The sequence below is a fragment of the Eschrichtius robustus genome, chromosome 8 (genome assembly GCF_028021215.1).
Source record: "Eschrichtius robustus isolate mEscRob2 chromosome 8, mEscRob2.pri, whole genome shotgun sequence".
Lineage (NCBI taxonomy): Eukaryota > Metazoa > Chordata > Mammalia > Artiodactyla > Eschrichtiidae > Eschrichtius > Eschrichtius robustus.
Genome location: NC_090831.1, coordinates 87240899 through 87256550, shown reverse-complemented (window position 1 = coordinate 87256550; position 15652 = coordinate 87240899). Strand labels below are relative to the sequence as shown.

Here is a 15652-nt window from a genome sequence, read left to right as displayed (position 1 = left end):
TAGAGAAAGCCCACGCACAGCAACGAAGACCCAACACAACCAAAAATAAATAAAATCGATTCTTTAAAAAGAAAAAATTATAAACTGGAATTTGTACATGTGAATGTCTATAAGGATGCACAGAAAATTGTTGTTGGTGGTGATCTCTGGGGTTTTGAAGTGTGGCATAGAATTTGGGCTGTTTTCCTTGTATATTCTCTTTGGAACAGTTTGAATTTTGTTTATCATGGGCATGTGCAATTTTCAGAATAAAATCATTTTTTTTGTTTTCTGTGTATTAATTATATTTTTCTTGGATTTTTCCAGATTTCTCTTGCACTTTGTTTTGTTTTGATGTTTGGAAACTCAATGTTATTAACTTCTTATTATGCTTCCTCTTTGGTAATTATTTGGGTAAGTGTTCCTTAAGTAAATGTCTGTTTTTGAAACTAATGGTTTACCAGTTTCTTTATCACTGGCTTGAGATTCGTGAGGGATTTTCTACAAGAACTGTTTCAAGTGTCTTACTGAATAATCTATATGTGATAATGTATTTAAGTTCTTATTTCCAAAGAAACACAACAAAAGTTAATACTGGAAAACATAGTGCTTTGCTTCATAGTCCCAATCTGTCCTTTCCTCATCTTTTCTGTCACCTAACTTTTGGTCCTAGGGTTCATTTTAGAATGGTTTCTATGCTTTCCTCTTTTTCTTGTTTCCTCCCCTGTTTTCAGTGTTTATCCTATTCCTGCTCCACTTTCTGACCCCCTTTCCTCCCTTTGGCATCTCAAGCAGTCTCTCCTTGTTCCACTGTGATCAGAGGCTTAAGGCCTTGTATTTTTAGTTTTTTCCCCTCGTGTCTATTTGTATGAATTATTCAGATAGTTTAAATCAGGTGATGATTCAGTTATATTTTACTAGATCACTACCAAGAACAGATTTAGATTATGGGGAGACTGTCTTATAGAATTAGAGCAAAAGGTGAAAGGGTATCTAACTCCTTCTGCCACTTTTGGCAGGATGACTTTCTAAATATAAGTCTGTAAGTTTAAGGACTTCCAGAGGTGGTTACTCCTTTTTTTTTTGCCAGTGGGTTTCTCCATTACAATGTTTTGCAAACCTAAGAGGAAAGAAATTATTCCTTATATTTAACATGCATGTGCTTTAGTATTAGGCTGGTTTTCTGAAGATGAAAGCACACTGCACTGTCTTAACTGAAATGTATTCTACTTCTTGAATAATCATTTAAGTAACTCAGATCATTTTGTCTTTCTTGATTTCTAGAACCCAGTAACAGATTTGGAATCTGCTATTTCTTTGTCTGATTTTACAAGTAATGTTTATTTAAGATCCCATTTCCCAGGAATATGTCTCTTCCCAATCTGGGCCACCACCCTTTTCAGGTTGTGTGACTTGAGTATACTTAGGCACAGAAATTAGCAGTTAGCATGTGGTGATGCTGTGTTTTCAACAATGAAACACAAGTACACAAGTACATTGAATGGAAGATTTCCTATCAGTAAATCTAATCTTAAGTACATCTTGCAGGAAATTTCTCTTCAGTTCTATTGAGCACCTACAGTGTGTCAGGTTTCCTACTAGGTGCTTGACACTGAGGTGTGTCTTAGGTATGGATTATGCATTATGCATATTTCACGTATTTTGGTGTATAAAAATAAATGATGGCAACAGGTACAGAATATAGCATGTTTTTGCATATTTAACTATAAACACACATTTGCCTGTTTTTATTTCTAGTTATCACTTTGAAACCTTAATCGTAACACATTTTGTGTTCTCAGATATTCAGAAACTTCTGAAAAGATTCAATTTGGGTTCATGTATTTATGTTGTGATCTCTAAGCATATTTTTGCCAAGTTTGGAGTAGATTTAGATCTGTATAGGTACGATACTTTGGGAGTCTATTATGTACCTGGAAAGAAATAAGATTTGATAGAGGAGAAGTATTTAGTTGATCTGTTAAAAACTCATTTGTAGTTTATTCAAGGAGTTAGTAATATTTAACTTAAGGAAAATCTTATAACTGTAAGACACCTGTCTAAAATTCTGAAATTATTATATACTTCTTGGTTCTTAGGTAAATCAGAACCAGTCATAGAAATCAATCATAGAAATTTACGTATGGAGATTCTGTTTTCAACTTTACAAAGTGACTAACTGACCTAAAATACTCTGGATAAAACAGGGCTTCTTGAAATCAAATGAGCTTGTGGTGATTCTATGCAAAACACTGAAAGTGTGCTGAATTTTAGATTCTTGAGAGTCTTATTATTTAGAAGTATTTTTTTGGTATCTGAATTTGTGTCTATAAGTATTAACTGTATGCTATGTTATTTTCTGCATGCAGGGTTTACTGGCAATGAAACCATGTTTCCTGAAAATAAATGTATCTGAACTTAGTTTATGGGTAAGAATCAATCTATTTGAATGTATATGTTTTTCCTTCTCTAAAATATATCATTGGTTTTATGTTTTACTTTCAAGGAACTATCCTATATAATGCAGAGGATCTAACAGTTTTATAACATATTAGGGCTCAATTTTAATGTGCCAAACTGAAGCAAGTTAAGATTAATATTGGATAGGTAGTTAAAGAATTTCAGTTTTATGTATTACCCATGTTTTTTCTGAGGAGCAGTGCATGTGTAAGAAACTGTTAGTAGAAGGAGAGTTTAACTGCAGTTGCTGTATAAATCTCCTATAAAATATATTAATTTTGACAACAAGATTGTGTATATTTTTCTTTTTGATGATAGCCCCTTGATTTTGGAGTAACATTCTTTATTTTAAGGTGCATTTTTTTTTTTTTGGGCATTTTCTCTTGTATATAGAGATAATTACTTCACGTGTGATTAAAGCATTTATTTTTTTCTTCCTAGGCTATGTCTGTGCAATGGCTATATGATGCATCAGTTTAGTTTTGTTTTGCTATATTTTTCTTTTGTAGGTTATCCAAGGATGTTTTTGGTTATTTGGAACTGTCATACTCAAGTATTTGACATCTAAAATCTTTGGCATTGCAGATGATGTAAGTGTATTTTTGCTTAAACTTGGAAGACTTGAAATAAATCAGACAGGCTAAGAATGAATTACTAGAGTTGTTAAAGTGCCACTATTTAAGCCAAATTCTAAGGTAAAGTCTATTCACCTGTTATTTTATCTATTTACTATAATAGAGAGTAAATATGACTATGTCTATAGTCTGTTCTCCAAAATTAATTTCTTGACATAACTCTCATATTTTATTGGTCTTTCTATATCACAAAGATTTTAAAATTTTAAAGTAAGAAAGCTCTAGAGACTTAAGCTCAAATTTTAAGGCCTCTACAGTCATTTTTCTCTGGTTTCTTTATAATCCCCTTTTGTAACAGATAAAGATGCCACCTTCAGAGACTCTTAAAGAATAGATCATATAACTTATTCTCTTTATCTTCCAGTTTTCTAGTCAATGCTTGTGAAAGGTTTGTAGGTAATTTAATCCAAGTTAATCTTATTAAGAGACATTTTTATTATTTTATTGGTTTTGCTTTTTTTTGGTATTTGGGTAGGAGAGAAAATAAAATGAGAAGAATTCTGCTTTATAACTGTAAAGATTCACTCTATCTATAATTTTGCTTTGCCTATTTTATTTTGATGTTTTGGTAAGCACATTAATTAAATTAAAAGAGAGAACAGGACACCAACCAACATGGAAAGAGTAAAGTAAGCCACATATTTTTTTCTGCAATTTATTTTAATTGACGGTCTTTCTTCCTTCTGTAATAGATTAAACTTGTGGTTTTGAAACTGAGTTCTGTGAAGTTCTGGGACTTCAAGGACTCTTTGGTGGGGTCCATCTACTTCTCAGTCCCCCTGCCAGCCCCTCTTCACCCAGGATAGTCTTGCTTTAATCTCTTACATAGTGGACATTTTTACGTGTTTTCACATGAACAAAGGAATTGTTTGCTTAAAAATGATTGAAAACAACTGGGCTATTAAAGGGGTGGTCTACAACCTGTGAAAGATATTTTAGAAGTTTAAAAGCATAGCCTAAAATGCATTTATTTATTCATTCATTCAATGTACCTGCTATGTGCCTGGTAGTAGAATGCATCCTAGAGATACAGAACTGAATAAGATACGGTCTAGTGGGAGACAGGAACAATTTCTAGCAACTATAATACAGTGTAATGAAAGCTCTGATAAAAATAAGTACAGAGTGGGACTTCCCTGGTGGTCCAGTGGTTAAGACTCCATGCTTCCACTGCAGGGGGCACAGGTTCTACCCCTGGTCAGGGAACTAAAGATCCTGCATGCCACATGGCACGGCCAAAAATATAATAAAATAAAAATATAAAATAAAATTTTAAAAATTCAAAATGTACTTTTAAAAAATTCATTAAAAAAAATAAGTATAGAGCGCTGCAGGAATATGCAGGAAGAGTCAGGGAAGGCTCCTAGAAGTCACCTGTGAAGATGAGCACTAAGTGGTGATTGAGTCAGCCAGGATGCAGAGAATGAGCAGGAAGAAAAGGGAAAGAGCCCAAGTCCTGGGTTTATGGAATCTGTCTACACACTGGGGGAAGACAAGCCGGTTAAAGTATTAATTCAGGTTAAAGTGACTATTGTCATTTCTATCACAGCCTGATGTTGCACCACGGCCAAAAAAAAGGCTGTGAAAAGTTATTTCCAAATCAGAAATAAGTTAGTTGCAGCTTTAGTAGTTCTAGAAATCTGTAACATTGATCAAGGACATCAGCTCTTAAATTCTTAATTTTAACATTGGTCAAAGGAAGAGAATGACAAGGCCACACGGCTCTTGAGAAGCATTTCCACCCACCCTTCTCTGTTAATTAGACACACACTCTCTGTCCTTTAGGAGCCCAGTGAGGCATTTCTCGGTCTATCCTGGATTTCCCATCCTTGCTCCTACCAACATTTTTCGTAGTAAAATCCTGATGTTGTATACCAGGGAAGCTCAGTACTAAGTGCCCCAAGGTTTTTACTGGGGGCTGGTAACATAGGCATCCTCTGCCTAGCACGTTATCAAAATTCCAAACTCCCAGAAAGAATGTAGGTGTTCAGTATAAGCCACTATTATCATTTAGGGTGATGGGAGCCTTCCAGAATTCAAGTTCCCTGATGCCAGCTAAGGGTAAACCTTGCAAGCAGGTTTTTCAAAGGATCCCCTTCAGACCTACTATGTTAACTCATCTGAACAGCAAGTTTGTCTCATCTTTTCCTTTCTGCCATGCCCACCTTCTTGGATCTCCCATGAATAAGCATACCACCTCCCAGTCAGTCATAGATTTGTAGAAAGCTTGGGCTCTCTCGGATCCCCCAGCGTCTGTGGACAACTTTCCAGTGCACCAGGGATGTGAGAACTTGTCTCCCCTCATTGGTTGTCTCCTTTTCAGAATCTCTGTAAAATGTCTAGCTAGTCTGCCAGTCTACTGTTCACCAAACGAGTACTGTAACCCTAAGCTGGCAGAGCTGTGAACTTCCGCCTTTCATTTCCTCCTGAGTTTGCTGCTTTTAATGATGGTGTATAGATTTTTTGCTCTCTGCCCCAAACAAGTCAGCTCCTTGCAGTAACAAAGGTTCTGCTTTTCATGGCCAACCCCACCCGGGTAGGACCGTTGGGCTGACCAAGCTGGGGGAAGCAGAGGTGATGTAATGGTAGGTGGGAGCGGCCAAAGCAACAATGCCACAGACTCCCACTATTTCCACACAGAGCTCATCAGTTTTTTTTGGTTTTTTTTGGCTGCGTTGGGTCTTCGTTGCTGTGCGTGGGCTTTCTCTAGTTGTGGCAAGCAGGGACTACTCTTCGTTGTGGTGTGCGGGCTTCTCGTGGTGGCTTCTCTTGTTGCTGAGCACGGGCTTTAGGCACGTGGACTTCAGTAGTTGCAGCATGCGGGCTCAGTAGTTGTGGCACATGGACTCAGTGGTTGTGGTTTACAGGCTCTAGAGGGCAGGCTCAGTCGTTATGGCGTTGCTCCACGGCATGTGGGATCTTCCCGGACCAGGGCTCAAACCCGTGTTCCCTGCATTGGCAGGTGGATTCTTAACCACTGCGCCACCTGGAAAGCCTCCCATCAGTTTTTTTGTGAATGCATGTTTCTCCATTTGTTTTCCTTTTGATCAATTACTTGATCCTAATATGGTTTTTGACAGTTTTGTCCAATTTCATAGTTGTTATTGAAAGAGGGGATTTACTAACTTCTTCCTATGCCATATCTGGAAGTCCCCATATTCATTGATTTTTGAGTGTTGATCCAACCTTGTATTTCTCAGATAACCTCACTTGTTTACAATGTATTAGTTTTTCTAAATATTGCTGGATTTGGTTGGCTAATATTTTTAAGGACTTTTGCTGATATTTATGGGGATATTAGTCTGTAGTTTTATTTTCTTGTAGTGTTTTTGCCTGGTTTTAGTTTCAAGGTAATGCAGCCTTCCAGAATTATTGGGAAGTGTTCAATCTCATATTTTTAATGAGAATTTATGTAGAATTGATATTATGTCTTCCTTAAAGGTTTGTTAGAATTCGACAGTGAAGCCCTCAGGATCTGGAGTTTTGTTCATGGGAGATTTTTCTACTACAAATCCACTTTCTGTAGGAATCTATTGGTGTTTTATGTCTTTAGAGGAAACTCACCCATTTCATATATATCATCAGATTTTTAAAAAGTTATTGTAGAATTCAGTTAGCGAAAAATTCTTATTGAAATTTTTTGCGTATATGTGAATTGTCTTTTATGCTCTTTAATTTTCCTTATTTGGATTTGGAATCAATATTATATTAATCTATAAAGACCTGCTTTTTATTTTTTTGCTATTTTTTCTGCTTTCTATTTATTATATTAATATTTTCAAAGTACCACTTCTTTAAAGTCTTCCTTGGTTTTGTTGTATTTCTCTTTGTAATTGAATTCTGTCACCCTCGTTTCTTTTCTTCTCATTTCTTTGGGATTGTTCTGTAGCATTTTCTGATGCTTGAGGGAAAGTGCTTGGCTCTTTTGTTTTCACCTCTCTTATTTTCTGATAAATGCATTTTAAATCTATAAATTTCCCTCTAAGTAGTACTTTTTTGTGTGTCTTACAAATTAACTATTTTGTGACTTTCTTTTTAACCTAAAGATAAGTTTTATGTTATTTAGTTTCTAGCTGAAAGGATTTTTAAAGCCATTCCTAGTTACCATTTCCCAATTTTGCTGCATTTATGATTAGAAAAAAATAATTTGCATTATATAAATTCATTGAGATTTATTGTGGCATAGTATGTGAACATTAAAAAATTTTTTACTTATGTTTGAGGGTAACACATAGTCTCTTTTTGTGAAGTTTGTATTCTCTGTTTGTGAACTTATTAATATTATTCAGATTTTATGTTAACATTTATCTACTTTTTCTGCTTTAGAGGGAAATATTTAACATTTCCAATCAACACTGTCAACTTTTTCTTCCTACCGAGTTTTTCAGTTGTTCTTCTATACACTTTGAATCTATACTGTTAATTGCAAATATTATATGTTCATGATATGTATAACCTTGCTTTGCTGTTTGTTTTCTTAGTATATAATGTCATTTTGTTGTCTTTTTTCATATATTTTTGTTTGAATTTAGTTTTGTGAGACATTACAGTAGCTAACCCGGATTTCTTTGGTTCATTTTATCTGGTATATCTTGTTTTCTTCTGTTTTCAACCTTTCTGCATACTTCTAAGTTTGTCTTTTGTAGACAATATGATATTGAATTTTTCCCCTTAAATCCAACTTGAGCATCTGTCCTTTAGTTAGTGAATTTAACCTCTTTACATTAATGGCAGTTATCATATTAGGACTTACTTCTTTCATTTTATTTGAGATTTTCCAAACATTTTACTTTCTTTTTAGATTATTTTCCTTTTCAGTGGATAGGTAGTTTGTGTATGCTATTTTAGACCTATGTACTCTCCCTATTGATTTCTTAAACTTATCAGGTTACATTTCTTCCCCAGGAGACAGAGCATTCGAGATTCTTCAGCATATCCCACCACCCTTTATAGTTCCTACTCACTCCCTGACCCCCTACTTCATTTAGGTATCGTTTAGGGTTTTAGTCATGATGTGTTTCAGTTATAATTTATCCCCTTTCCTATGGTTCTTGCTCTTTTAGACAATAATGAATTGAAAGTTTGGCAAATGTTTTCTCATTTGTTAAATGAAAACAATTCCAGCTTCCTTACGTGGCTTCTTGTGGGAAGTAAGTTAGGTGATATAAGTGTGAGCACTTGGTGACATGTGAAGAATTACACAGATGCTGATTGTGAGGCAAAAGGTGTGTTTTATTCCAAGGCCTGCCCATTTTCTACTTCTTTCAAAAAGTCTTTTCCAACCCCTTTTCAGAAATCTGAATTAACGTTTGCTTTTCTTTACTCTATCACACGTTGTCCCTTTGTGATTGACAGATGCCTGTGTGTGTTACCAAGCCTACCGGATACTGTGTAGTGTATTTCACCAGGTTTAACACCTTGAGCAGGGAAAACCCAAGGATAAAAGCCTTTGGAATGTTGATGATGGAGCGTGGACGGCAGGGTGTTGTTGGAGCTATCACTTGTCAGCAGTAGAAGGGAGACTGTGAAGTTGGAGGGTCCAGAAGTAGCCAGGTGTGGGAACAGTGAGCTCTGTCATGCAGTGGAAACTATTTTTAGGTACTATTAAGATTAAAATGCATTATTACAGTATACGGCATAATCTAATGGTACCTCCCTTTACTCCTTACTAGGCTCATATTGGCAACTTATTAACATCAAAATTCTTCAGTTACAAGGATTTTGACACTTTATTGTATACCTGTGCAGCGGAGTTTGATTTTATGGAGAAGGAGGTAAGATGTGATTTCTCCTTTCTTTCCTTAGGTTTTGGTCCATTCATTTATCATAAAGGGTGCTCCTGTTACTCAGATTCTTACCTCTGTGCTCTTATCTCAGTTTGAAGGAAAAGGAAAACCTGGCAGCTTAAAGGAAGATATTCCTATTTACATTAGTACAGCTTCCTGAAATATATGGTCTTTTCTTATTTTGATAATTTAGAAACATGCATTCAGTCTAGCAATAGTTTTTGGATGAGTAAACACAGAGGCATTTCAAGTTGCCTCTTTTTAGGGATAGCATTAGTTCAGTGAAGCTCTCAAGCTTTTAAGTTTCCACTCACTTTGTGGTTGTTTGTTTGAATGATCTCATTGCTTTGAAATATCATTGAGTATAAGTTTTTCATTCCAACAACATTTTTGTTTCTAAAACTGTATTCAGGTGTTTAGAAGGAAACCAGAGAGTAGTTTAGTGGATAGTGAGACAGAAGTCTGCGATATTACTTGATGTTCTTGAACAAGTGACTCTCATTCTTTGAGTTGTAGCTTACTAGTTTCTGGTAGTATGCTACAGATAGATATTGTGAGGATGAAAGGAGATACATAGGAAAGTACTTTGATATTTTAAGATCTTTTATATTAAATACCCTTTTGCAGTACTTTATGAGCTAGTTTGGTTCAACAGACATGTGTATATATGTGTCTTTTTTTCACACCACCCATGTGGCCCCGATTTATGATGCTATTTTATTATCTGTCAGACATTTTTCTTCAAAGCTGTGTGTGTGTGTATATATGGAAGTGGCCAACAGTCCTCTGCTGACACATTCATTTTCCCCGATCCCCACTGGGTCAGCCCATGTCCTAAATTACAGACCAGTGGAGGAGAGTGCACCACACAGCAGACTCTTACCAACCAGACATTCTGAGTTGAGCATGTCCTGCAGATGTACTGTTTACTCCAGTGACCTATCAGTCTTCATTTCCTGTGTTCTGGCAAATGGCTTTGACACATAATGGCTGATAAAAAGTGTACAAATGATAGTGTTGAACCTGCTGAAAGAAACTAAGGAAAAGTATCTTGCAAGGCTTTAAAATGCATGCTTATAGCAGATCAAGACTCTTTCAAGGAGGTGGTAAAGGAAGTAGAGTATAGACATCAACAGAGAAATTAGGACTCAGTGGAAATCCTTTAACATTATTGAGGACATACACGCCGTTACAACCTGAGAGAATGAACCATCAGTTATGTGATAGAAGAAATTGTTTATTGAGGCATAAGATGCCTTCAGTCAATTTGAAGAAAATGGCAAAGCTGTGTCCAGCCTGCCATTCCTCATCTCCATAGGTATCTTCACAGGGACGATGCTGTAGAGACAGAGCACGGTGCCAGTTCAGAGAGGGCATCTCTTGTATGGTACATCCATATAGTGGGGAAGAGGGAACAATTTAACATGATATCATACCGATATGGAAAGACACTTAAGATGTATAATGGGGTGAGCAAAATGGTCCGATCTTATTGATCTATAATTAGCACACATAGACTAAAGTGTAAGAGACCAAAATTCTAACAGTGGTTTTTTTGGTGGAGAGATCATCAATGATTAACTTTTTTTGTAATTTGCATCTTCTAAATTTTCTATAATAATCATATTTTAATTGTATTGTGCTACTAAAAAAAAAGTTACAACAGTGAGGGGGATCTTTGCTTTTTAGATATGAAAATGGAAAGCAATAGTATTTAAAGTACAAGGATACCAAAACAGGAACATTATGACCAAAAACAGACAATGCTGGATAGACCCATGTGTAGGTACTTAACTATGTTTATGTGTATGTACTTAGTATAAAGTGAAGAGAGCACCACATAATATATCAATAAATGGATAAAAGATGCATTGTTTCATGAATATTATTTGAAAAATTGAATTGGGGTGGGGAGTCAGGTTAAAGCCTTGTATCATATTATATACCAAACTTCATTTCCGTTAATGTGTTAAATATAAATGAAGCCTGAAAAATTAATTTGAGAAAAATTTCAGTGAATATTAACTTCATTATTAATGAGCATAATACAAGTGCAAAACATATATGAGAATGATTAATAGATTTGTCTGCATGTAACTTAAAACATCTGTACATTAAATATTATAAAAATTAAAAAGGAAATGACTAACTGGGATGATTCTTGCCATAAATATAATAAATGAAACTAGAGATTAATATAATTAGTATAGGAGCTTGTTCAAATCAATAAAAAAAGGTTGCCAAGGGCTCTCACCCTTTCCCAGCACCAAAAACACATCCCCCCTCCCTCCTCCCCCCCCACATATGCAGAAATGGGCAAAGGATGTGAACATACAATCCATCCGGGAGGAAATGCTGATAACGGATTAAAATGTGAAATTCATTGTCTCCTTTATTTTTTCTCCATTTTCTAGTTTTCACAATGAGCATATGTAACTTTTATGCTTAGAATAAAATCAACAATTACAAGAAATATTAAAATAAAAGAACTTACGGTTCTAATAGAACACACACACACATGCATACATCTCTCACTGTGTGGTTTGTTTCCTTTGCGTTTGTTCTGTGCATACCCTCTCTCTGGTGTATCTTTTGGCATTGAGGAGGTTTTATAATTTTGTTTCCTTTATATTAATACTTGTATATATTAACCTTAGTCCCTTCTATCGGTTTCCTCCTGAGAGTTATACTGAACTTAGCTAGTCGTTTCTTGCCCCATGCCTATGCCCACCCATTTCTAATTTATTGTAATACTATAATCAGGGAGATTATTTTACTTCTTATATACTCTCCCCCTCTTACCCCGTTTTTAAGAGTCCCATTGTATCTTCATTGTCAGCACGTATAACCTCTCATACTCTTCTGTCACCTTTATATCCCCGTCATTGTCGTAGTTCTGTAGGTCATTGTTTTTATTGTACACTATGAGTTGTAGGATCGAAGAACACATTTCTTGGCTGTGTGAAGATTACTCTCCAGTGGATTCCTCAGGAAGGGCTCATGGGAGCAGTAATCCCTGAATTTTTACATGCTCAAAATATTTTATCAGTGGCTTTTATGTGTGAAGGTCAGTTTGGCTAGATACAAAATCTTTGGCTCACCTATCTTTCCTTGAGAATCCTAAATAAATTACTCTACTATCTTCTGGTCTAAAGTGTTGCTATGAAAATCTGATGCTAATATGATTTTCTTTTTAAAAGAAATATTTAAAAAACACCTTTTAAATAAACTTCTGGAATATAATGTTAAAATTGTTTGAACTCCTTATTAAATTTTGTTACATACTTTTAACACAGTTTTGACATACTTCCTTTTTAAGGTAAACATCTGTATCTTACTACTTTTCTTATATTTATTGTTAACTGTTATTAGCAAATGTTTAACTTTTAAAATAATAAAATAGTTTTAGGGGACTTCCTTGGTGGTCCAGTGGTTAAGACTCTGCGCTTCCACTGCAGGGGACATGGGTTTGATTCCTGGTTGAGGAACTAAAATCCCGCATGCCATGCAGTGTGGCCAAAAAAGTAAATAAAATTTGAAAGTTTAGATCTACAAAAAAATAGTTTTAGTTATGATTTTTGTGTAGGTTAAAACATAACTTAAAAATTACAAAATAGAAATATATTTATTTTAAAATAACATGCAAATGTTTATAAAGGTAAATAGTAAAATGAAAACATAAAAATTCTCTTTTTAATGGAATTTCTAACTCATGAAGAATGCATTTTGTATAATGAATTATGAAAATTACTTGTCTAATACAGAATAGTGAGAAAATTGGACTAAGGAGAGGGAAATCAGAAAATGCTACTTACTGTATACTTTGTTGAATTAAAATGTACCAGCATTTTTAATATGGTTGAAGCTAGATTTCTCTTTATAAACATATTGGGGAAAGCATACATCATTTTACTTAATGATGTAAGATTATTTTTGTGAGGGAAAGTGTTGGTAATAAGCAAATCAATTGCAATTTAGAAATTTCAAGCCCAGGATTGTTTAAGACTGTGATCTCAAATTATCGAGAGGTGTATAGAATTACAATGTGTGGGGCTTTCTTAGTAAAAAAAATTTTTCTGTAGTTTTTTATCTGTTACCAAAGAAAACGTAAAAATGTTTTTATTCCTCTTATAAACATTGGTCATTATTGTGTGTGCGTGTGTGTATCTGGAGATCATGGTTATGATTTTTATCCCAGATAAAATGCACAGTAAAGCTCATGCCATTTAAAGGAGTTCTGCTGACCCTAGGTGAATAATAAGTTATGCTCTCTAGTTAGAAAAGTAGTGTGCAAAAGTGAGCAGTAGTCTTTCTAGTCATGTTTTACTCTTACAAGTGTTTGGGAACTGTATTTGTTAGTGTTTTCAACTCAACATTTTGGGGAAGTTCGTTTCTATGGAAATGCATCTTCATTTTTACGATGGGAGTCAGTGGGTAGATTGGACCCTAGATGGGTGAATGCTCATGTTTCTTTACTAACATGTTTTAAAATTCACTTGGATCATGATTTGAAATTTCATTTGAAATAATATTTTCTTCTAACAAAACATCTCTTTGAATTTCAGACTCCACTGAGGTATACAAAGACATTATTGCTTCCAGTTGTTCTTGTCGTGTTTATTGCAATCATTAGAAAGGTAGGTCTGTCACTTAAGAGCACTTTCTCATAATAGAACATTTTCTTATTTCTTCGTAGTAGGTACATATACTAGGCTACATGTTAATCTAATGCAATATTTTATATAGATTTATTGAAACACATTCTGTATTTTCTTACTAATAGCCTTTGATGAACATTTATAAGCCTTAAAAACGTTGTGCTGGTTGCCAGCATAAAGTAGACCTAGGGAAAGGATGCTCAAGTTTTGATAGTCATGTATTTTGAACGATAGGATCAGAGGAACCATATTGACCCAGATACAATTGTTCTTGCTTATGTAAATTATTACTGACTCACTTTTAACTTTTATGTAATATTTCCTTAAAATATTTATATGCCTTTCTAAGTCATTTGTGCAGTATTCATTAACTTCTATAGAGTTTATTATTAATCAAAAGGAAAAAATAGAATATTAACTGTATTACTAAACTTGATAAAATAGACTCCCAACTTGACTTTGATAATGAAATTTTAAGTCCAGATATAAATCAGGCCAGGGAAGTTCCAATCTTCAGTAAAGAGTGATGTAACAGTCCCTCTTTTTTTCTTTTAAGAGTTGGTGAACTCTGTAACTACAGGTGTTTTAAGAGAATGAATTGGGGTTAGTCTGTAATCAAAATGATAGACCCTTAAAGTTTTCTGATTTGTAGCTATCATTTTTGTGTTAGTACAATGTCATATATTTGTAGAATATTCTGTACTATAATTATTATTTACATCATATATTTATAATCTCCCAAAACATTTCATATACCTTATTTCAATTGGTTCTTCAACAGCATTGTGGGGTACACAGATATTATTATTTCCATTTTGACAAATGCAAAATTGGAAGGTCAGAGAGGTTATTACCAGCCTTACATCATGTCTGTTAAAAAAGCAAGGGAAGAGTGAGAATCAGACTGTACCTTTACCCCCCCTCATTGGGCGTTGTATAGTATTCAGCTTTGTAGTCTCACAGCCCTTTTTAAATCTTGTCAGTTTATGGTTAGTCAATTTCTGCTGTGTGCCAGGCTCTGTGCTCTTTGCTTCCTTTGCTTTCTTTATGTGGGTGGGCACCCACTAGGTAATAAAAAAATACTAGATGTTGGCAATCCAGAATGTATGAAAAAGATAGCAACCTGGATGGCTAGAGATGATGAAAATGACTAGATTGGGGTCAAAGAAAGTGGGATGTTTGATGTCAAGAAGAAAGACTTAAATGGAAAGAGGATAATTCTTTTCAAAGACTTAAAAGGCTACCACTTGGAAATAAGATTATACTCATTTTGGCTCCTTAATATTATGGCCAATTCTAGGAGTCAGAGCTTTTGACCAGCATTGATCTGGACTGATTAGGAAAGTGTTATAGGTTTAATCAGCAGCTAGGTGGTTCTTCCAAGGGCTGAATTAAAACCTATCAGGCAATGTCACAGAGGACATCCACACTGGGGACAGGATTTCAGATTAGATGACCTCCCAGTGACTGCTAAATATGAAAGCACAGTGTTTAGTTAGTTGTGCTTATCAGTCTCTGAGCCAGTTCTCCAGTTATGTGTGTCTATAATTAAGGAGAGGCATTGCCAACAACGTGGGCATGGTGGAATTCACTTAAAGGTGAATCGGAAGCCAAAAGGTCAAGTTTCAAGACCCTTCTTAGTTATTGCCCACCTTTAGGGAGATCATTTAATCTGAGCCTGTTGCTCATTTTTAAAATGAGGATAATAAAACTTATCTGAACAGGGTTGGACATAGATATGATGAAGTACTGTACAAATGTGAGATTTTGTTGTTGTAATTACTATTTTCTGACTTACTTCTTATCTCCATACTTCTGTATTTTTAAGTAAGTAAAAGTTTGAAAGTTTAGAAGATACGTTATTTGAAATTTTCTTTTTCCCAATACAGCTGTTATAAAATGTTTAAAAATCTATTTGCAGATTATTAGTGACATGTGGGGTGTCTTAACTAAACAACAAACACATATAAGGTAAATATGCCATTAATGATTTTGTTGCCTCCTCTGTTTATTAAGTAGTTATTTACAGTGTATTAATTTTATAGTTACATGTTGTACACTCAACATTTGTTAATTGGTGTTTTGATTGTTGCCATCCCCCTTCTCTGCTTTTCTCATTATTCCGCATATCACT

The 15652-nt window shown here is 34.8% G+C and overlaps 1 protein-coding gene across 2 annotated transcripts in view; it reads left to right on the top strand.

Moving 5' to 3' along the window:
* The window catches only part of DPY19L1 (dpy-19 like C-mannosyltransferase 1), a 96006-nt gene that overhangs the window by 62500 nt on the left and 17854 nt on the right, over positions 1-15652 (top strand). For both annotated transcript variants that reach the window (XM_068549293.1, XM_068549292.1), the window contains exons 11-16: positions 307-393; positions 2349-2408; positions 2949-3029; positions 8747-8848; positions 13426-13497; positions 15440-15489. In XM_068549293.1, coding sequence (XP_068405394.1) covers positions 307-393; positions 2349-2408; positions 2949-3029; positions 8747-8848; positions 13426-13497; positions 15440-15489 — 452 coding nt within the window. The remainder of the gene's footprint in view (positions 1-306; positions 394-2348; positions 2409-2948; positions 3030-8746; positions 8849-13425; positions 13498-15439; positions 15490-15652) is intronic.